Source organism: Culex pipiens, chromosome 3 (assembly GCF_016801865.2).
Source record: "Culex pipiens pallens isolate TS chromosome 3, TS_CPP_V2, whole genome shotgun sequence".
In the NCBI taxonomy this organism is placed as follows: domain Eukaryota; kingdom Metazoa; phylum Arthropoda; class Insecta; order Diptera; family Culicidae; genus Culex; species Culex pipiens.
In genome coordinates, this window is record NC_068939.1 from 160,214,147 (window position 1) to 160,237,541 (window position 23,395).

The following is a 23,395-nucleotide window of genomic DNA, read 5'->3' on the forward strand; positions in this document are numbered from 1 at the left end:
TTCTCTCTCCTTCAAAGTCGGACTCGTCGATACAAACGAGCAAGCCTAATCGTAAGTACAAACATTTCAAAGCTAATACGGAAAGCCGCAACCAAGATCGTCCTCCCGACGAACGCGCGGGGAAGAACTTGACGAAAGGCCTCCGAGATACTTTGTGTACAGTTTGTGTATATTTACACACACGCATACAAGCGGCAGCGCGTGGAGGAACGAAAAAAAACGAGATCCGAAATGCCAAACCGGCCGGCGGCGGTCGGAGAGCACTTCGTCGTCGGAGGAGGATTCGCTGCGCACCGGACTGAACCACGACACGAAGATTAATCCCCCGTTTCTACCGGCAGGCGTGCACTTTATCTTCCTTCTTCTCCCGTCTGGACTCCTCCCGGAATCATAAAACTGGAAGCATCGACGGTAAGTATTCACCTATTTGCACTCACAAGACGATGACCAGAACAACATAACATTCCACCACTTTCTACTAATAATTGTTTTTGTTTTGCCTCTAAATTTTCACTTCGGCGGTTCTACTGTTGACTTGCATCACCACAGAACAACACCAGCCGGGAGGAGAGCATGTTGAACCACCGCATGTCCACGACCTATCTCCAGCACTCTCTGTCCAAGTAAAGGGACGGGCCAAGCTGCTGCCACGAGGAAAACCGACCTGACTCGACCGCTGCCACACTACGACTGACGGAGACCACCACAGTAAGTACGACCGCGGTCAAGGAAGAAGAACCGGTAAACCGAAGGAAACCAGTTTCGGCTTCGGCTCGCGGCTCATCGAGTTTGCTGCAGTGATGCCAGGGTTGAGTATCGCCTCTGTGAGAAAGAAAAGAGAAATAGCCGGTCCAACAACCAATTGTTCGAAAAGTAGGGGGTTTGAGTCTTCGCTGGACCTAATCGTAAAAGTAGTTTCAAAAATCATGGTAAATTATGGGTAGTGAGCGGGTCACCGCAGTATGTATTTTACAAAAACGAGTTTCTAAAATATTTCCGAAACAGTGAAAACACATTAAATTGCTCATACTAAAATACACACTGGAGACATTATCCAGCTTTTTCGAAATGGAATTGTTAGCTTAAATTCACTCTGGCCTAACATAGATGGCGTTGGCAAAATAAATCATGAAACACTGCGATTCTTTCTAACAAATCCGTCAAATGGCAATATTTCTGGAAGAACTATAGTCCTTTTGGAAGCCAACCGAACTTTCCCATACACTCAGCGTGTGTCAAACCAGTAAAAAAAATGATGCCGAATCTTTTCCGGAGAAAGATCAAGCAGTAAGCTCGTACTGGTTTGACATTTGCCAAGTGTGCCGAAAAAAACGGCTTACAAACGACAATCTTTTCAACACAGTTATGTTTTGGGAATAAATTCAGGGATTTTTCTCAATAATTTTACGATTAAAAGTTTAATTGTTTTTTTTTTCTCATTTTTTATTGTTTATTTGGCTTAACACTAATATCGTTCATGTAACTCACCGTCAGACTATCTTAAATAGGATAAACTATAGAATTTCTTCGAAACTTCAGTGATTGGTTGTTTTTTTTAAGACGCAAACTAGGATAAACTATAGAATTTCTTCGAAACTTCAGTGATTGGTTGTTCGCAAACGCAAACTAGGATAAACTATAGAATTTCTTCGAAATTCCAGCAGTTGGGTTTTCTTGTAAGACGCAAACTAGGATAAACTATAGAATTTCTTCGAAACTTCAGTGGTTGTTAATTTTTCAAGTCTCAAACTAGGATAAACTATAGAATTTCTTCGAAATTTCAGTAGTTGAATCATTTTTAGAGTCTTAGATGTAGAAGTTATTGAAATTATTGAAATTACAAATTGGTTGACGTCTTTAATTCCTGAACACTGCAGGTTTTCTGTTAGGAATTTTTAATTCTTTTTTATTTCGCAGATGTAGAAGTTATTGAAATTATTGAAACTAGAGTGGTTGAATATAATTAAGTTAAATATTCTAAAACGACCTAGTTTTGAAGAGTCACACAAGCTCATAAACATAACCGACACAAAAAGGATTTTTGTTTGTTTCAATTTCGCAGATGTAGAAGTTATTGAAATTATTGAAACTAGAATGGTTGAATCAAATTTAGTTTAATATTCTAAAACGACCTAGTTTTGAAGAGACACAAAAGCTCAGTTCGTGATTTGTCTGTTTGTTCGTAAAAAACGAATTTCTAAAACATATCCGAAATAATAGTGGTTTTATCTTGAGTAAAATTCGTAAATATTCTAAAACGACCTAGTTTTGAAGAGACACAAAAGCTCAGTTCGTGGTTTGTATGTTTGTTCGTAAATATTCTAAAACGACCTAGTTTTGAAGAGACACAAAAGATCATTTCTTGTTGTGCTTGTTTTCGTAAATATTCTAAAACGACCTAGTTTTGAAGAGACACAAAAGCTCAGTTCTATGTTGCTGTATTCGAAAAAAACGAATTTCTAAAACATATCCGAAATAATAGTGGTTGTATCTTGATTTCAATTCGTAAATATTCTAAAACGACCTAGTTTTGAAGAGACACAAAAGCTCAGTTCTATGTTTGTTCGTAAAAAACGAATTTCTAAAACATATCCGAAATCAAAGTGGTTGTATCTTGAGTTCAATTCGTAAATATTCTAAAACGACCTAGTTTTGAAGAGACACAAAAGATCATATCATGTTGTGTTTGTTTTCGTAAATATTCTAAAACGACCTAGTTTTGAAGAGACACAAAAGCTCAGTTCTATGTTGCTGTATTCGAAAAAAACGAATTTCTAAAACATATCCGAAATAATAGTGGTTGTATCTTGAGTTCAATTCGTAAATATTCTAAAACGACCTAGTTTTGAAGAGACACAAAAGCTCAGTTCTATGTTTATGTATTCGTAAAAAACGAATTTCTAAAACATATCCGAAATAATAGTGGTTATATCTTAATTTCAATTCGTAAATATTCTAAAACGACCTAGTTTCGAAGAGACACAAAAGATAAATTCTCATAGTGCTTGTTTTCGTAAATATTCTAAAACGACCTAGTTTTGAAGAGACACAAAAGACCACTTCTTGTTGTGTTTGATTACGTAAATATTCTAAAACGACCTAGTTTTGAAGAGACACAAAAGATCATTGCATATTGTGTTTGTTTTCGTAAATATTCTAAAACGACCTAGTTTTGAAGAGACACAAAAGCTTACTTCTATGAATGTTTGTTCGTAAAAAACGAATTTCTAAAACATATCCGAAATAATAGTGGTTGTATCTTGAGTTCAATTCATAAATATTCTAAAACGACCTAGTTTTGAAGAGACACAAAAGATCATTCTTGTTGTGTTTGATACGTAAATATTCTAAAACGACCTAGTTTTGAAGAGACACAAAAGATCATTGCATACTGTGTTTGTTTTCGTAAATATTCTAAAACGACCTAGTTTTGAAGAGACACAAAAGCTTACTTCTATGAATGTTTGTTCGTAAAAAACGAATTTCTAAAACATATCCGAAATAATAGTGGTTGTATCTTGAGTTCAATTCATAAATATTCTAAAACGACCTAGTTTTGAAGAGACACAAAAGATCATCCATGTTGTGTTTGTTTTCGTAAATATTCTAAAACGACCTAGTTTTGAAGAGACACTAAAGCTTACTTCTATGAATGTTTGTTCGTAAAAAACGAATTTCTAAAACATATCCGAAATAATAGTGGTTGTATCTTGAGTTCCATTCATAAATATTCTAAAACGACCTAGTTTTGAAGAGACACAAAAGATCATTCATGTTGTGTTTGGTTTCGTAAATATTCTAAAACGACCTAGTTTTCGAGAGACACAAAAACTCAGTTTAATGTTTGTTGTTCGTAAAAAACGAATTTCTAAAACATATCCGAAATCAAAGTGGTTGTAACTTGATTTCCAAAGATCATTGCATATTGTGTTTGTTTTCGTAAATATTCTAAAACGACCTAGTTTTGAAGAGACACTTAAGCTCAGTTCTGTTTGTTTGTTAGTAAAAAACGAATTTCTAAAACATATCCGAAATAATAGTGGTTGTATCTTAATTTCAATTCGTAAATATTCTAAAACGACCTAGTTTTGAAGAGACACAAAAGATCACTTCTTGTTGTGTTTGTTTACGTAAATATTCTAAAACGACCTAGTTTTGAAGAGACACAAAAGCTCAGTTTTATGTTTGATTTTCGTAAAAAACGAATTTCTAAAACATATCCGAAATAAAAGTGGTTGGTTCTTAAAACAAAGAGTTAAATAGGATAAACTATAGAATTTCTTCGAAATTTAAGTGGTTGCTCTATCTTTTTACATAAATATTCTAAAACGACCTAGTTTTGAAGAGACACGTAAAACCATGGGTTCAGACCTAAATATTCTAAAACGACCTAGTTTTGAAGAGGCACACAAAATCACCACAACGTGTGTTCGTCAATATTTTGAATGTAAACTAGGATAAACTATAGAATTTCTTCGAAATTCCAGTGGCTGGCCTGGTTTTAGTCTAGTTGGCTTGTCAAAAAACGAATTTCTAAAACATATCCGAAATTTCAGTGGTTTGTCTCGCTAACGCAAATATTCTAAAACGACCTAGTTTTGAAGAGACACACCAACACATTTGTTGAGACTGTTAGACTTTTGCAAAAAACGAATTTCTAAAACATATCCGAAATTTCAGTGGTTTGTCTCGCTATCGCAAATATTCTAAAACGACCTAGTTTTGAAGAGACACACCAACACATTTGTTGAGACTATTAGACTTTTGCAAAAAACGAATTTCTAAAACATATCCGAAATTTCAGTGGTTTGTCTTGGTATCGCAAATATTCTAAAACGACCTAGTTTTGAAGAGACACGCCAACACATTTGTTTAGACTGCTAGACATTTGCAAAAAACGAATTTCTAAAACATATCCGAAATTTCAGTGGTTTGTCTTGCTAACTCAAATATTCTAAAACGACCTAGTTTTGAAGAGACACGTAGAGTCATTTGTCGAGACTGTTAAACTGTTGCAAAAAACGAATTTCTAAAACATATCCGAAACTTCAGTGGTTTGTCTTGTTATCGCAAATATTCTAAAACGACCTAGTTTTGAAGAGACACAAAAAATCATTTCCGAAAGACAACTTTAGAAGACGATTAAGACGCAGACTTGGGCGGCTTGCTCGGCAAACCTGTCTAGCCGGCAAATCACTACTTACACCCAGTGTATCGGTGTCGTTTTTTTACCGGCATCTGCTGACTGCTCCGTTGGTATTTGTGAGGTTAAACTCCGATACTACGCAGGCTCGTTATCCGTCACCGGCTCTTTCAAGCGTAAATTTGCCATCCGGAAGAAATCTGTTTAGCCGGCTGCTGCAGACACTATCAAAGCTGTACGAAGAGAGGAAAAATGGAGAATGAAAGGTTAGAAATGGGTGGATGACTTTTGGAAAATGTTTGAGGTTATTTTTTTCAAAATGGCTGACGAACTGTTGGGCTGATAGTTTTTTGTACACCTTTTCTGGAAAACAGCTAGTCTTGGGATGTGTATTTACCTATTCTTCGAATTGTCGAAATGTTTCTTCGTTTGGCACATGAACTTTCTGCGAAGTGACAATGGCGTACGGCAGCCATCTTTGCCGTGTTCAAAAACAGCGTGGCATGGAACTTTCAAGACGTTTCCTGTTTGATTTTTCAGGTTTTTGTGCAGTTTTCAATCGATTAATTGATTTTGATGTCGTAATTTTGTTAGACTGTGATAGTTGCTGGCTGCTGTTCACAGTGTTAACGATTGGCAGACATTTTTCAGCATGACAAGATTGAATTCACTTTTTCTTCTTTACTCAGCACACAGCAGTTAAACAAATCTTGCTAGTTTTTTACTAGTAATTTCAAGGATTACATAATCTGGTAATCTTTTCTCCACTTTTGCACTGCTAAACTGAACAATAATGTTGGAGCCACCGCCTATAGCACGAACTAACTAAGGTTGGAATTTGCTTCTCCTGAGGTGCTGCGATGCTTACTGAGTCACTGTGCTTGATTGAATGATGCTGAATACGAAACCGAGTGAGGTTTATATTGGTGACTCGGCATTCAGCAAACCCGCACACAACACCAATACAAGCTACCTATCGTAGGACTGCGGACGACTGCCTGTCAGGGAAAATTATGTTCGGTTCGCCAAGGGGTAGTTATTTTTTGCCGTTACAAAGGTCCGCTGTACCTGGTTGAATTGTTCTACCTTTAGAAATGAAATAATTATTTCTGAAACCTTTTTGAAAGGCCACATTTTTAATCCCTGCCTTATTGAAAAGACCCTGTTTGAACATAAAAACGGTCAATAAACCAAACATATTCTGCCTGCACTTGTATTGGTAAACACCGCGTCAATTCAGCAAATTTTAACGAAACTTCAGACAGCCGGCTAATTCCTCTTTCTTTGACATTCTCGTTAAACTGGAAGATACCGCATTTTTGGCGGGAATTTTATTTATGCATTTCTTTCTGTTTCTTTTCCTCCTGATGCAAATCACCGCGTGGTTTTGACTTTTTTTTTGCCCGAATACAACTATCGTTACCTGGATCACTGTCAGCCATTTTGAAATAGTGCACATTTTTTCTAGCCCGATATAACTGTTTCTTTTTTTTCTTCGATTTTTTTTATGCTTGAGTTTCACATAACCGTTTGATGACATTCCGTGTTGTCCATTAAAACATTCCCATTTCTACAAAGTATCACTTGCCAGCTTGCCAATAAAATGTAAGGAAATAGTTACCTTTTGTGTATCACTTTACTAAACTCTTTCGACTGAACATTCCGGTTGTTAGCAAATAATCGTGTGATGTGTGATCCGTTTTATTGATTATGCTGCAATTGAAAGATACACAAAATAGCCATATCGACTGGGATAAATAGTTTTGATGCATTTTTACTGCATTTGTATTTGAGTAACCTTTCTTACCTATATTAGTGTAGCACAGTTTTGTTTTCTTTTTTTTTTATAGGAGAATTGTCATCGACAGATTGTTTTGGAGATAATAACCAAAATTTGTGTAAATGCAGGCTAATAAAAGTTTCAAATAAATATGGTATCTTCATTGTACAGTGTCATTCTGTTTTTGGCAACTTGACTGACTATTATTTTATTCCTAAAAAATCATTGTGTTGGCTTGACAACTGAATTTGTTGCACAGAAGCTCAGTTGTATTTTTTCTTCTAACGAATACTAATTTCATATTTACTTTTTTAATAGCAAGAAAATTTAACAAAAAGTTTATGTTGCCAAAAACGGAATTGCACTGAACTATTCATCAGATAATTCGAATGCCATATCTAACCACCATTTTGCTTTGTTATGAACACGTGTTTTGTCAGCCACAACAAATATATCAGAAAATTACTAGCAGGGTTGTGGAAGCGGAGAAGAAACTGATGCCGGTTCTTCACTTTTATAAATTATAGCTTGAAGATTCATACCCGTGATTATAGTCACAATTCGACTCTACAGCCCTGAATACTGCAACACTGTCATGAGGATTAATATGAAGACGTCGTATGATTTTAGATTATAAATATTCAAATTAAAAAATAAGATTGACTGTTCTTAATACTGACGGAACAATATTCTGACATCATTCGTAAAACGTTTATACTGCCGCTCTAAACGAGTCCGTCCCATATGTAAAAACAGCAAGCCGAGAAAAACGCAAGTCAAATTTGTCCCACTCATAAGGCTACGTGTTAGAATTTCACGAAAAAGTGGATTTTCTCCGGTTTTCTAGAACAAAGTATTAAATTTTATTGGTTTCTCTGATAGTTTACATGATTTCGAACCAAACTGCATAAATACCTCAAAATTGACTAAATTACATATGGGACGGACTAGCTTCGAGCGGCAGTATAATGCATACAAAGTATTCGAAATTCAATTTGAACTTTTCTTCTTCCTGTTTCAGAAATATTCTTGAAAATTAACGATGTAGTAGGATTTTCATTTGTGATTATTGTTTTGTGAAGAAGTTTAGTCAAGAAATTTAATTTTTATTGATGATTAATTTCAAATCAATATCGGCAAGTTCTTATGTATTTTAGGTATTTCATCAATTTTCATTTTCAGATAAAAAAAATGCCAAATTTTGTGTTACGTAACCCTTTGTTTTTTAACCAGTTAATTACCTGTACTAATTCTCATTTCTTCTACCTTTTAACGTAGCTCTTTTCTACCAATGATTTGCAACTGATTTGTTTCCACTGAAGTCTAATCGGAAATTAAATTTTATAGTCGTTTGAAATCGCCCTGATTCTCGGCACAGCCCTTCGAGGAAATTCTTTTGACTGTCAAACAAATAAACGAATTTATCTTACGTTCCGTTACGGAAGACCCAAACATTTTTTGCCGTTTTTGATTGTTAATGTTTTAAATATTTTTAAGAAAGGTACTAATTTCTATGTTAAATTTGATTCACAAAAAATCGTTTATCACAGCATTGATTCTTTTTTTCCGTATGAATTATTTCTCTAATCTGTTTTTGTTTTTATGTTTGGATGCCGAGATATGTTCATTCAAAAAGTAATTATAAAACAGCTTTTATGAAATCCGCTCATACTAAGCATGGAGATTCAAATAAAATATTTTTTTTTATTTTTATAATCTTCTGATTTCGTTATTTTTTTATTCTTCGTAAGATAACATTGTGATACGTGCAATCCAATACCAAACTTTTCCTATTAAGAAACACTTGTAGCACCAACGGTCAACTGACGCGAAGCACCAAGGGGGTCAAAAAAGTTGGAAATGCAACTTCAACCGGCTGTATCTCGGCGAAAACTCAACCGATTTGGATGATTTTTTTGCATTCGATCCGGAAGAATGTCAAGAATCAACTCCAACAAGGTAGATCCAAAACAGGTGCGTGTACCTTAAGTTATAATAAAAAAGGCATTTCCAACTTTTTTGACCCCGTTTGGGCTACAAGTGTTAATAACATAAAAGAAACGCAATCGTTATTGCATGATGTTATGCATGTTATTTGCAGTACTTTCTACTTTTGAACCTCAGTTTGACAGTTTGCATTCCACGTACAATAATCTAAAACGAAAATCGTTTGTAGATCGTAATTTTTATTTTTGGAAATTTTTAATTAGCGTGAAATCTTTTAGAGGTTAGGCCAGGAAAGGTTAGATCCTTATAAACTGCTTAATTTGTTTACTGTAAGAATATTTGGTATTTAACGAAATCTAGAATAAATTTTCAGTAGGTTACACCTTGGTTATAAATAATCAGGCTATTCACATACTCATACTCAATGTGAACTGTCACTATAGGAAGAGGGAGAGACTGCTTGTTTCCATCCAAGGTTACGATTTTTGAAACGTTATTACTCAAATTTAACATTTCCGGTATAGTTCTGGAAGCTTCTCTCCTGTTCGTAAAGGCATTACTCAAAACCCTCTTCATTCTTGGGCGTATTTCACTAAAGTTGATGTCGAACTGATTAAAGATTAATTTTTAGCCTTCACATATTTTGAATACCCCAGACTGCTGGTAAACTTGTCAAAATCCTCGCACTTGAAGTTTTTATTTTTTGTTTCGTTATTTATTATCTGTCGCGGGTGACCTTGCAAGCGTTATCGATCACGACTAACGTTTGCAATACATTATTTCGTTAAATCGCGCTAACTTGTGATGGTTACATGCAATTTTATATCCAATTGACTAAATTATCACTTTTAGCGCTTAAATTCTACTTTTTGTGAGAGGTATTCAAAAACACTTAAAAACAAAAAGTGGTTTCTTGGACCATTGTTAAAACCTCTATTTTTAAACTGTTGAAATTTCGTTTTGTTTTGAAGAAAAAAGTGAATGAAAACCAACCCGAGAACTTTAAAAAAATGAGTTTCAAACATTTTCCAAAGTAATTTATTTTCAAGACATTTAATGGCAATTAAACTTTAGGGATCTTGATACAGCATCCCGAGCAGGGGGGAATGAACTCTTAATAACAACAAGCAAGTTTTTTCATTGATTGATTTCTAAACCACATAAAAATGTGCGTAGAATAACAAGGAAATTACAGGTTTTGACATTGCAATAACAAATGGTTAGCAATTATGATATTGATGTTTGATGATGATTGATCTTATTGTTACTTCCTTGTTATATTCAGCTCATTTGTCTTTCAATGGGCATAACAAAACCGATCGTCTCAATAACAAAAATTGGTATTGATGTTATTACCGCCACTTAGGATATCATGTCACAAGCGCAAAATTCCGTTGATGATTAACCACTGGGAACGAAATATTCGTGGTCCAATCAAATAGAACCCTCTGTAATCGATTTTGACATCCTAATTCAAGATGTTTTGACGTTAAATAACATTTAATAAATCAATTCCAAAGGGAGCGTTCTTTTATTACTAACGCAGATGGGGGGAGGGGGGGGGGTCGATGGCCGTGTTACGCTCCATACAAAATTTTTAAAATTTGTATGGAAATTTTGTTGCGAGGGGGGGGGGGAGGCGGTCTAAAAATCCGATTTTTTGCGTTACGTAAAAAAAGAACGCTCCCAAATGCGCGTTTCCCTGACACGGAGGGTAACTTCAAGTACCTAAAGTGCCAAACATTTTCCATCGAAACTGCACTTCCCAAACACAGATGTGAACTTCAAGTACCTAGAATTAGAGACTTTGCTAAATGACGCTCTGATTCTGTCTACGACACAACTTTTTGACTGTTTTTTGTTTCTTCCAGCCAGTTTTTGGGTTTTTTTTTTCTTGTACCCTCTTGACTTTTAAATATCGCTGTAGTTTGTCGTTAGTTTTAACTATGCTTATATCATTTAACACATCCATTCGTTGGAGAGTCTCGAATCGGCTTCATGCAATTACAAGTATTCTTTTATTTTAGAAAGTGTTTTATAGGAATCGTAATATTGTTTTTTATTTTTTAATTTCAGTCATAGGAATTTTTCTCAATGCAATTAGAAGACAGTACAGCTGCATGTGGTTTTTCGTTTCAGTCGTAATGATGACTGGTTTTGTTTTTGAAAAAAAAAACTAACTAAAGAGCTAATAAAATGAAAGTACCCGCTAGAGCGCAACCCCATACGAGAGAGAATCTGGAATTGTTGAGATTTGTCTCTTTGTAAGACGTAGTTTCGAATGATTTTTTTTTTTGTTCGAATGAAAACAATTGAGTTGTAGCATTTTTCAACTCAAATTAGAAGTAAATAAAAAATAACTAGAGTATTTAGAAGATTTTTACAAAAGCTAATTTAGATATAGACGAAAAAATAAAAATATTGACTTAGGAAACCGTACACGGCGCTCAGTGTGTTGTGGATTGTGTTTGTTTCTATTTTGTTGGGATTTTCTTTTTCTTTTCTGAATGGCAATGAACTGCGGCGGAAGCGGGAATTGTAGTACACAGATTCAATTGTAGTTGGATGTTTATTTCTGGGGTTGTTTATATTTTTTTGTATGGGAATATAGTAATAATGAATAAGAATATTGGTCAGCTACACACTTCTGCAGACACCTATGTTTACGCTACGCCTAGAACTTTGTTTCACTGCATTTTACTTGCTTGGATATTATTTGTTTATTATACCACTTTTATTTGCTCCATAATTCTGTCTTGCTATGGTACAATTCTATAAAAACAAGTTAAAGTTGTTGCAATATTGTATGCAAAGATTACTACCAAGATTTTCAATTCAGTTAATAGTTTTAAAAAGAAAATTTGACGTTTATCACTAAGAGCTAAGACTTTTGCTTTGAAAACGAACTTTTTTTCAATTTAAAAAAACGCGCCTTCCCTAGAGCCCTAAATCTGCACGTGCTGACGACACTCTCTGTGTCTGAAGTTGCGTTTCTTCCGCTGTTCGGGATCGCTGCGCTGCGTTTTCCGCGTCATGTTCAAAAACTGGTGCCATTTTGTTAGTAGTTTTTGTTTTTTTTTCTGATTTGTTTGGTTTTTTTTTCTCATTCCGTTGCCGTTGAGATGCTCAGTTGTCTCAGTTTTTTTTTTGCGCTTATCGTAAGTTGCTGCGTTTTCGCGCTTAGTCGCATTACACACACAATCACACACTTCTTTTGCGTTTGCTCTCTTTTTTTGTTTACCTTTTGTCTCTCAATCATTGTGATTTGTATTTGTTTAGAGAGTTGTCTCTCTCTCTCTCTCGCTTTAGTAATAACCACCATGAGCGTACTGATCGGTCTTTGCATAGCCCTGCGAGTAGGCTTGCGTGTCTATAAGGATATTCGAAATGGGAATAGGTTATCAAGAGTGTTTGGGCCGCTGTGGGCGTTGCTGGGTGCAATCTGTGGATTAGCTTATTCTCTATGGATAGTCGGTTTAAATAATAGTTTAAACAATAAAAATAATAATACGATAATAACGGAAGGAACTTTGAGGTTTCGTTTTTTCTTTTTTTGGTTTCAGTCTGATTTGCAGATCTTTACAGTTTAACCTCTTTTATAGTTTTGCATAATTGGAACAGAAAATGTCAAGAATAGCAGAGAAGAAAAATAAAATACTGTTCGAAAAGAAAGAACTCAATGGTACTCACCGTAGCCGGAATACGCCGACCGTTCGTCATACTGCTGGCTGGGGTAGGTTTCCGCTGGGACTGCACTGTACTCGGTGGTCGCGCCGTAAGACTGGCTGTAGTCTTGCGAGTATCCTGCCTGATACCGGGTGTCGTACGTTCCGGCACTAAGATAGAAGAGGTCGAAAGAGTTAGAAACGCCTTCGAAGGTCGTCGGTCAAACCGCGCTCATTACCTGTAGTCGTAGTGACTGGCATCGTACTCCGTTCCGGTGGCGTAGCCTGTGGCCGGGACGGCGGCACTGCCGTACCCGCTTTGGCTGTACCCGTTGGCGCCGTAACCTCCCTGAGGCGCACCGGCGCCGGCTCCGTAGCTACCACCGGCTGGGGCCGCTCCGTGCGATCCGTACTGGTCCATGCTGGCCGGAGGATGACTATGTTCCGGGTAGCCTCCGTGGGGGGGCATCGCGGGAGGCGCATTGTACGAGGACACCGGAGCCGGAGCACCGTGATGTGGCGGCATGCTCTTTGGTGGCAACGCTCGGCTCGGCGGTCCCGAGTCGTAGCGACCCCGCTTGGGCCCGGGTGGTCCACCGGGCATTCCTCCGCGCTTGATCGGTGTCACCGTGGTAGTGTTGGACGGTTGTCGCGTGTCAAACTGCTGCCGAGGAGGCGGTCCTTGGTTGTAGCCGCCACCGCCCTGGTAGCCGCCCATCTGGTGATACGAGGGAGGCGGTCCGTTGTTGTATCCTCCACTGTTGTAGCTTGATCCACCGCCATACCCTCCCGGTCCACCGCCGTAACCTCCTGGTCCACCTCCGCCGTAGCTTCCGCGGCCACCACCTCGGGAACCTCCGCGGAACGGACGAGGCGCGTCGTACGAATTTTCCCCACGATAGCCGCCGCCGCCTCGATATCCACCACGTCCTCGTCCCATGCCCCGTGGCATGTATCCTCCACGGTCTCCCCGGGGACCTCCGTAGCCACGTGACGACGACGAATGGTACGAACTGCCACCGCCGGACGGTTCGTGCGAATCACGCGAGTGTGACAAGCTGCTAGAATCAGCCGTTTTAATTGGTTGCGGTGGAGAACCCCGACCCGACTCCGAGCTAGGGACCTGTGACGAAGTGGTGGCCGGTTTTGGTGCCCCGGGCGGTGCCGACGAAGTCGGAGTACTATCCCCGGTCGTCGCAGCGACCGGTTTGGCCGCCGAAGTGGTATCGGCCGTTTTGAGATCATTACCGTTTTCAGTGGTGGACGACGGAGGGGGCGGAGCAGACCCGTTGGAACCGTTCGAAACAGACGGCGGATAGCTGCTGCGGGGACCTAGCGGCGGGCGGCTTCCGTACGGCCGGGACATTGACGGTCCACTGCGCATCGGACCACCACCTCCCATGCCACGGGGCGGTCCGGACCGCATCATGCCACCGCCCCCGCGACCACGCATCATTGGCGGGCCACCCATCATCCGACCCATGCCGGGACCTCCACGACCACCGCGACCGCTATTCGGTGTGACGCACATAAATCGACGCGAAAATAGGAAAAGGGAAAAATGGGAACGAACGTTAGTATAAGCTTGACACTACTCTGCTACAATTACTGTGGTGTAATCATTTGCCAATAAACAATACGCCACCTCAAACTAAAGATAGATAAAAGAAAACAATTGCAAGAATAAAAAACTGACTCAATGAATCGTCTCAGCGGTAAACTGCACGTGGTGGGCCTGGCCATTCGTCGAATTTCGCCTAAATTTACTCAAAATATGAGTAAAACTCAGGCAGGAATAACCTCGTGAAAAGCTTGATATCGCCTTTGTTTGGTGGATTTTACAGAATCTTTATTTTAATTCGCGGCAAGCATCAGAAATATCAAGATTTTCAAATCTAAAATGGTTCGAATTAAATTAAATACTAGATATAATTCACTTAATCGCAAACTTATTCGCCAGCAAACTACCAAACTCGAAATATGTTTGTTTTAAAACTAAGTTTGATGGAATGTGATACCTTCCTGAGCACTCACTGAGAGCGAAAATCGGACGAGACCGAATCTCTCTACTTTCGAGAGCCTTTTGAAGAAATTTCGAAATTATGTTCATAAAATTTTATAAACTTAACTCATATTTGAGTAAATACAATGAAATCTAAGCAAAAAGTGTATCCTGCTCACATCAGTGGATGTTTACGTTAGGAACACTGACGAACTGACATGCCACCAAGACTTCAAATTTAGCAAATTACTATCAAACTGAAATTTTGAAATTCTTTCAAGAATAAGAAAAGAAATGGGAAATAAAAGAAGAATACGGTTATTACAGTGAGTCAAATATTTGTCCGTACCCCCCCGTACGGGAAATGTTTGTGATATAAAAGTACATAAAATTCGACTAAAGTGCCATGTTTTATACATTAATCGACGCGGCAGAATGTCCTCTTTAAGACACTGTCATTGGATTTGCAAAAAACTTTTTCTTAAAAAATACAAAAATTGTTTACTGAAAAAAGTCAAAAAAGGAGGTCAAATAATTGTCCGTACCCCTAGTAAAAGTACAAAATCTGATCGATTTGAGTGAATTTATTTATGAAATGTTGTTTCTGTGTCAAATACTAGTACCTCTAGCCAGTTTGTGACAACTTTGAACTTCTGATAACTTTGTTTAGTTAATTTATATTAAAAATTGGATTAAATTTAGTTTTTTAAAGTAAAACTTATCAAAACATTAGTTTATAAACAACTATTTTTATAAAATTGCTATTTTATGTTGTAAGAGTCTCTATTGAACATGTTTCAACAATATTTGTTCAAAATATACATTGTTTTCATCTTTTTTATTGACATTTTTCGACCAAAAATACTCTTTCGGAACAATGCCGTTAAACAATCCGGATTGTCCCGGAACCGGTTCAACCCATCGGAGGGAAATTTTGTGGTGATCAGATAGAGGACAAAAAAACCCACCTCTTGCAATTTGAAGCATCCAATTTCGTCCACTACAGCCCGATTACGAGTCCCTAGTCTGAAATTTGAAATTTTCAAATTCCCCAAGCAAAACATTCTGACCCAGGACGGTACAGAAATTCTCAGCACGGAAAGTGAAAATTTCAAATTTCAGACTAGGGACTCGTAATCGGGCTGTAGTGGACGAAATTGGATGCTTCAAATTGCAAGAGGTGGGTTTTTTTGTCCTCTATCTGATCACCACAAAATTTCCCTCCGAGGGGTTGAACCGGTTCCGGGACAATCCGGATTGTTTAACGGTATTGTTCCGAAACAGTATTTTTGGTCGAAAAATGTCAATAAAAAAGATGAAAACAATGTATATTGAACAAATATTGTTGAAACTTGTTCAATAGAGACTCTTACAACATAAAATAGCAATTTTATAAAAATAGTTGTTTATAAACTAATGTTTTGATAAGTTTTACTTAAAAAAACTAAATTTAAACCAATTTTTAATATAAATTAACTAAACAAAGTTATCAGAAGTTCAAAGTTGTCACAAACTGGCTAAAGGTACTAGTATTTGACACTGAAACAACATTTCATAAATGAATTCACTTAAATCGATCAGATTTTGTACTTTTACTAGGGGTACGGACAATTATTTGACCTCTTTTTTTGACTTTTTTCAGTAAATTATTTTTGTATTTTTCAAGAATTTTTTTTTTTGCGAATCCAATGACAGTGTCTTAAAGAGGACATTCTGCCGCGTCGATTGATGTATAAAACATGGCACTTTAGTCAAATTTTATGTACTTTTATATCACAAACATTTTCCGTACGGGGGGGGTACGGACAAATATTTAACTCACTGTAGGTTTTACGCCGACTCGATTTGGAGGTTAGAAAGGAGTGCACTGTTGACATGGACTTAGCACAGTTCGATGCGGTCGTCGATTTTGTTCGGGAAAATTCGTCGACAATCGACGAAGACCATGTAAACAGTGCACACGAGCTGTCAAATAACGTCACGGTGTAAAACGTAATTGGCCGATGCACGAAGTGATTTGTTTACCTTTTTTTGGTACCCTCCGCAAACGTCAAACCATACAAAATTGCTGCCGGATCTTTTTCCGGGAGTGATCCGGAAAAAGATCCGGTAGCAATTTGTAATGATTTGACGTTTGCTGAGGGTGCCGAATAGTTTGATGGCAAGTCAGTGTTAAGGAGGTTATAGACTATGGCAAACAAACTGGCCCTTTTGTATGGCAGTTTGCCAAACTTGTAAACTTATTTGCGGCAAACTCGCAAACAAAGCCAAATGTATGCAGGCTGACGTTTCTGCAGAATAAAAGAAGGCAAACTGTCAAAAAGTTTGGTTGCGAGTTTGTTTGTTTGTCAAAGTCCAATATACCCTTTAGGAGTGAGCAGGATATCCGTATTGTTTACAAGCTAATATTGGCCCATTTACATTGTTTTACATATTAGAGAGCGTTCTTTCATTAGATAAAGCATTAAAGAATACAGTCCAGACCCGATTACTCAATGGCCTTGTATAAAGTTTACTTCGGATAGTATCTTGCAATATTGAATCATGAAAAAAATATTTTTTCATTGTATTACTTTTGGTTGTCGAGGTTAAGGACCCTACTCTGAAGTGATTAAATCGAAGATGGCAGCCAAAATGGCGGAAAAATTAAAAGATGTATTAACTCTATTGTTTGACGATTTCCGAGCACGTGGTTTCAAGCTTTTGACAGCTGTCAGTATTTTCAATTACCGAATTCGGATTCGGTAATACGAATGCAGTTCGATTCGAATTAGCAAATTTGCTCTGTATTTCAAATACATAATAATTTATTAAGTCCATGTATGACATTGCACGGCGCAGAACTCTAACCACGAGATGTCAACAATAACATCACCCTCCCAAAAACCTTCACGAATCACCCCTCGGCCCCTTCTTCGTTCAGCAACCGCCGCGGCAACGCAACCAAAACTGACCACCACTACTTCACCACTTGCTCTCTTTCTCTCTGTCTCGCTCTCGCTCTTTTACACACTACAGACGACACACACACACACAAAACAGTTATAACAAAAAAGACTTACCGTCCCCGGTCGCCAAATCCGCCGCTTCGGGGTGGACCACCCCGTCCTCCCCGGAACCCACCACGTGGTGGACCAGACATATCCATTTTGTATAGCTTCTTTTAGTTCTTCACTTCCGGTGAAATCAAAATTCACCACCCAATTGTGCTTCCTGTAAATAGAAGAAAAGAAAAAATTGACGTCAAACATAACCCCAAAAATGCATCAGCTCTCTCACACACACAAATGAGTAACAAAAACACCGCTTGCGCTAGAGCGAGACAACACGCTGGCGTGTTGTCTCTTTCATTGCGCGCGCGCTCGTTCGCGAACAATGTGTGCGTGTGTGTGAGCGCTCCCGAAACCAACGCCGCGCAGCCATCTTCCCGGCGAGGCTACTTCGATCTACCAGGGAACACTTTTCACGAAACACGAACTTTCTAAAATTCATAAAATCCACCCCACCGTAACGCAAACCGCCCAAATTCGACTCACCTCGTGCACAGCAAAGCTCGCCCGACAAACTGATACCACTTTGGTCACTCGCGGTCACTTTTCTAGGGTGGAAATTTCACCAAATTCACGCACCGACACGAAGATGGACGACTTTTTCTTGGTAAGACTTTTTCACTTTTGAGCTGCCTAATCGAAACCCAGGCAGGCCACAGGCAGCAGTGGGCTGCCGCGAAAGCATGAGCAAGCGAGACGGAGGTATACGAAGGGTGAAGGAAGGAGCGAGATGGAGGCAGCAGAAGCAGAATGGCTGGATTGCGATTGGTAACCGTTGCCGAAAATAGGTACGCGAAAGGTGAGTAGCAAATACTTGTGCGGAAGTGTTAGTGAACAAAAACATTTGGTGGGCGGGATAGATAGCGGAAATGATAAAAGGAAAGAAAAAGACTCAGACCGATGCGAAAAACGGAACGCCTTTTGCTCTTCTGTGCGTAAAGTTATTTCTCGACCTTTTTAAATAAAACTGGGTTTAAAAATACGGGTCGTGTCAGGCTTTCCGTTTTACGTTAAATGCTCCGCCGTCTTGCTAAAAAAGGTCTGCGCAAGTCGTGACCATCCTTAGGAGCATCCTGGGAGGAATTCATCGAGTTAAGAAACATATCGAGATAGGGAGGGCATCGAAGGAACTGATGAAACGTACACAGAAAAAAGTGTAAATTTACTCGACAAGGAAATAATCAATCACATGTAAACTCGATTGATGCAAACTTAAGATTCGATGTAATCGTCTGTATCACACGTAAAAATAAAAAAATGTCTGAGCGCATTTAAATTATAATTCAAATGATGATGGTATCATTCTTTTTTAGAAAATGTAAAAAACAAGCAAACAATTTAAAAATGCCTCTAAAAAAAAGGAAAAATTAAAAAGACAAAAAGTAATGATAGGAGGTGGTAGAATAAAAAGTTTAAATATCCCAAGAGAATCCCGAGAGAATCGTTCCCTCAAAATTAACTGAGAGCTCAGCGCCAACATCGAAAGAATTATAATCATTAATGACAGTGCAGGGTGGCCACTCAAGTCGGGAAATCGGGAATGTTGGGAAAAAGTCGGAAATTCGCCAAAATCCTCAAAAATCTGGAAAAAGTCGGGAATTTACAATGTGTTGTCGAAAAGTCGGGAATCCTAAGCATACTTGTATGGAAATTATAACTGTCTTGAATAATTTTGTGATATTTTATACAATTTTCAAATAAAATTTCTTTAATTTATTCTACTTTTCTTTTTTTAGTGACCTTTCTAGGTTAAAGTCGTTGATAAAATAAACAACAACATTCTACTTCAGTGACTAACTTTACCCTTTCAGGCCTAATTTGAAAAATATATTTATTGAGTTAATGATGAGAAAATAATTCTTTTTTCTTACGCTAGTTTAGGAAATTTTGATATTAGGGACATAACCGATAATGACTCATCAGGCCATAAAGGGTTAAATTTAAGGTTCCTTTCACTATTTCAGTCTTTTTGAGAATGAAGAGGTTATTTAAGACATTATAAATTCTTATAAATATTGGGTGCATTTGACACAGATTTTCATTACAATACCTGTATTATCAGTATTTTTTTAATTAATTTTAGTTTATCAAACAATATTTAACTAAAAACCGAAACGAAGTTAAAAAATAATATAAAAATTGAGCCTAATTTTAACAACTATGGTCAGCGTAAAGTTATGATTTTGTTCATTTTGTCACATTGATTGATTATTAGAAAAGGGATTCCAACTTTTTTTCTTTTTTTTTGTGGTAAATATTCAAATATATTATATGTAATTTCAAATATATTTTCCCATATTTTCGCCTTGATCTTTTTTGTAAGTACAAGTCAATTTATTGATTTAAAATAAAATTTAAAATCAAATTTTAAATTAAGTTATTTATAAATTTAAGCCATTAACATTTGAAACAAAGTATCAAAAACTATTAGTTTGCCAATTTTAGAAATAAACATTGAAATAATAAGTACTGTTAAGCTTTCGGTTATTTTTCTTGTTTGAATCAAAACTTAAGTGCAGGCCAAGAGTGCATGATACTGATGATACTCGTCGGTTGACACCCAGGCGAGGAACATCCCGGAAGGAACCCAACTACATCCGTAGTGCTGTTTGGACAAAACAGCATATGCTCTGGTTCCTTGCAAGTGTCCTATTTTCTTACCTCCACGTTGGCTTGGTTTAGTCATCATGATGACAAGGTGTAACCTAGCTGGTGGCCTGTGGAAACGACTCGTAAACCTTTGACCAGCGAGGGTCAGAGTAGAGACGGCTAGAAGAAAGGGGCGCGTCAATGTGGGAAAGGGAAGTAATTTGTGATTGTAGACGGTATTGTTTTGATTCGCAGTATGTTGAGTCAACTGCTGTGGATGTACCTGAGCATCGCAGAACGGGGTTTCTCTACTTTCCATTTCAGCTAACAGCTATCTTCTGTTTATTTTGCTTCACTGATTTTCTAAAACGGCTTCTGTTTACTATCCTCCATTTGATTTCGATTTTACTTATTTGATTCTCTTATTTCTCAACGCTTTTCCACTCTATTTTACCAATTGATGCTGCTGTAACAAACTATCTGCTTTCCCTTAATTTGATAGCGTTGTAAATTTTGTCTATCATGTGCCTTTTCTTTATTTATCTATTTGAATAATTTCTAATTTCTAATATCTTTCTTTTACTATTGATTCTTTACATAGTATATTTCCTTCACTGTCCATTGTTTTGAAATTTCACCTTTTTCTTAAGCAAGTGAGGTTCGAGCCCTTACTCAATTTATGGAATGATTAAAGGATTAACACAAATATTACTATTGTACTTTTGAAAAAAAATTCTAAAATGCTTAGGACCAAAATATTTTAACAAAACACCGCGAAAAAAGAAATAGCAACAGATAAACACGACTCAACAATAGGGAAGATTTCAGGAGAAAACAATACACAGTAAATAACATTTAGTTTTTGAATTCAAACTAAAAATAAAACAGTTTTTGCTTTAATGAAAGTTGATAGGCACACTTGAAATGGTTAGGCGCTTATACTTACATCAAACCCTACGTAATGTACCACCCCCGGCCGGGTTAAAATGCGTAGCAGGAAAAGAAGGTGTGCATGCCTGGCACGAACACTCAAAGCGTGTTCTAGCGTGTTGCTCGTACTGACTCAGAGCAAGGGTGAGATGTAGGTGTAAGGGCAGTGCGTGTTCGTCGGGAACCTGGTGCATAAGATCGGTCAAGGCCCGTTCTTACACTGAAAATTGCGAATTTGAATCAAAACTTAAGTATTTTTTGGAAATTTATGTAAATTTCTGCTTTTTTTCCAAAAACTTTTAATTGCTTGCATTTTTAAAATTCATTTTTCTTTGTTGATATTTACTTTTTATAAAGAGTTTTCTGTTTGAGATCATTTTTTAGATTAGAAATGGCTATTCAAAATTTTTGAACTTTTGAACTCGTAAATTTCACTATTTTTAGAGATTATGAATTTTCAGAAGAAAATAATTTAAACTTCGTATTTTTTGGTCAAAATTGTTTTGAAAGTCCCTTTGGTTTGCTTAACTCCAAAAAAGAGAAAATTCTTTTCATGTAATGACCCTTTTCTTGACCGTCTTTTTAGTTGTTTTTTTTTTAAATAGGGATTTTTGCTAGGATGTTTGGAGCCTTTAAACATAAAATGATCTTTTTATCAAATACTTTCTTTTCTGTTAATTAAAATGTTAAACAAATCGCATTTTTCAACCATTTAAAACATTTTACCAAAGTACTGAAAATTTAAAACATTTTGTTTTCTGTTTTCTAAATCAGGTCAAGTATGAGATTCTTATGTCAAATTCAATAACATACAACATTGTCAAAGACCACAAAGCGATCCGAGTTAACCATGACGAGTTATTAGCGATTTAAAGAAAAACCCTAATCCATTTTAGCTCAAAATTAGCACAGTTATTTATTGTTATCTAAACAATCAAGCATTGTCGAACATTGTTTTCCTGAATTATTCATTTTGAATGACATTTTTATTTAGAAAAAAAAAAACTAAGTAATTCAATAAATTGAATTGGGTCCTAAAATGAAGCTTAGATTGCTGATATTATTGTTTACAGCGATAAAGCTTATTTTTCTGAGTACAATGACGTTTTGTACGACCACAAAGAGTTTAAAATAGATTTTTAAATCAATTTTGAAAAATTAACCTTGCGGTCCTTCTTGACAGAAAAGCTCCTACTTGACAGCTCGTTCCAAGGGGACCAGAGTTGATCCATCGAAAAAATGTTGTCTTGTCAAAAAAAAATTTGCATTAAAATGAAAAAAAGTGATCAGAAATGGTTTTTAATCGTGTTTTTTAACGTTGTACATAAAAATTGACATAGGGCTTTAGTACCCAATTATAATAAAAATTTCCCGGTTTTTTTTCCGGTTTCCTCTCGGTGAAATCAAATTCCCGCCTTTTCCCCCATCAAAAATTCCAAAATTTTAAAATTAATTCATTCCGAGGTTCTTTAGTGATACATTTTTTAAATTCTTTTACTTTTAAACTAATAAATATTTAAATTCTTATATTTCAAATTTGACGGATGACTGTATCATTTAATGAACAAAATCTAATATTTCGGTTTCACTAAAATGTTGAACAAATTGAATTTTCCGCCAATTTAAAAAATTAAACCAACATGCTGAAAATTTAAAACAATTTTTAACTAAAGTCGTCAAATTCTAAAACTGTAATTTTGAAAACCTAACAAAAGAAATACCGCCAGCAGGGGTAGGATTGGGTCATACAAATTTGATGAATCTTTAAAAAAATATATTGAAATTATTATTGAAAAATATTTAAACAGAAGATAAACACAACTTTGCCTGTGTTTGTAGTGTCAAATGCAATAACACTCGGATTTGGCGGATGAGATTTTTGCAAGGTAGAGCGTAGCACAAACATGTTGCAAATGCAATCATTTTGTGATTGCCACAGCGTGTCAAAATAAAACTGATGTATTAGTGAGTGCATGTTTAACCCATATTTTGACAAAAAGACTACCATTTGCTGTTGCAATTCGCTTGTGATAGTTTCGGTAGCATTGATTTGCTTTGGGTGTACCAACCATCGCAAACAAACTGAAATTGGAAGGTTACGGGATTTCTTTCGGATTGGAATGTAAAATGCACCCCTGTTTGACATAAAAAATATTTATTTTCTACCAAGACGAGGCCTTTCCATCGTTTTTCTTGCATTTTCAAAAGGGGGCCCCCAGCAGGACAAAGTTGAATATAAATTTGAGTTTCCTCCATCCTTACCGGTTCCCCCTAATAGAAAGCTCAAGC

General features: G+C 36.9%; 2 protein-coding genes across 3 annotated transcripts in view; both read right to left on the reverse strand.

Annotated features, from left to right (window-relative positions):
* LOC120413658 (extracellular sulfatase SULF-1 homolog) overlaps positions 1–696 on the reverse strand; it is a 91,995-nt gene extending 91,299 nt beyond the window's left edge. The window contains exon 1 of the mRNA XM_039574577.2: positions 424–696. The gene's annotated coding sequence lies outside the window, so the exon portion shown is untranslated. The remainder of the gene's footprint in view (positions 1–423) is intronic.
* Positions 697–1,619: 923 nt separating this feature from the next.
* Positions 1,620–18,225, reverse strand: LOC120413662 (uncharacterized). Of its 2 annotated transcripts, XM_052710972.1 has the most exons (6): positions 18,074–18,225; positions 17,600–17,750; positions 12,775–14,046; positions 12,561–12,706; positions 5,541–12,240; positions 4,256–5,376 (listed from the first exon to the last, which is right to left on the reverse strand). In XM_052710972.1, the coding sequence occupies exons 2-5, from the start codon at positions 17,683–17,685 to the stop codon at positions 12,176–12,178; spliced, it is 1,569 nt and encodes a 522-aa protein (XP_052566932.1). In that variant the 5' UTR covers positions 17,686–17,750; positions 18,074–18,225; the 3' UTR covers positions 4,256–5,376; positions 5,541–12,175. The 2 variants fall into 2 exon arrangements, with proteins under 2 accessions (XP_039430519.1, XP_052566932.1); XM_039574585.2 differs by lacking the exon at positions 5,541–12,240 and having other exon boundaries at positions 1,620–5,376; positions 18,074–18,224.
* Between the last annotated feature and the right edge of the window lie 5,170 nt (positions 18,226–23,395).

Coding starts and splice junctions, on each gene's coding strand:
- LOC120413662 (XM_052710972.1), bottom strand. CDS start 17,685: ATGGATATGTCTGGTCCACCACGTGGTGGGTTCCGGGGAGGACGGGGT. Junction 14,047..17,599: donor GGATTTGGCGACCGGGGACG/GTAAGTCTTTTT, acceptor CACACCGAATAG/CGGTCGCGGTGGTCGTGGAG. Junction 12,707..12,774: donor GCCAGTCACTACGACTACAG/GTAATGAGCGCG, acceptor CTTCTATCTTAG/TGCCGGAACGTACGACACCC.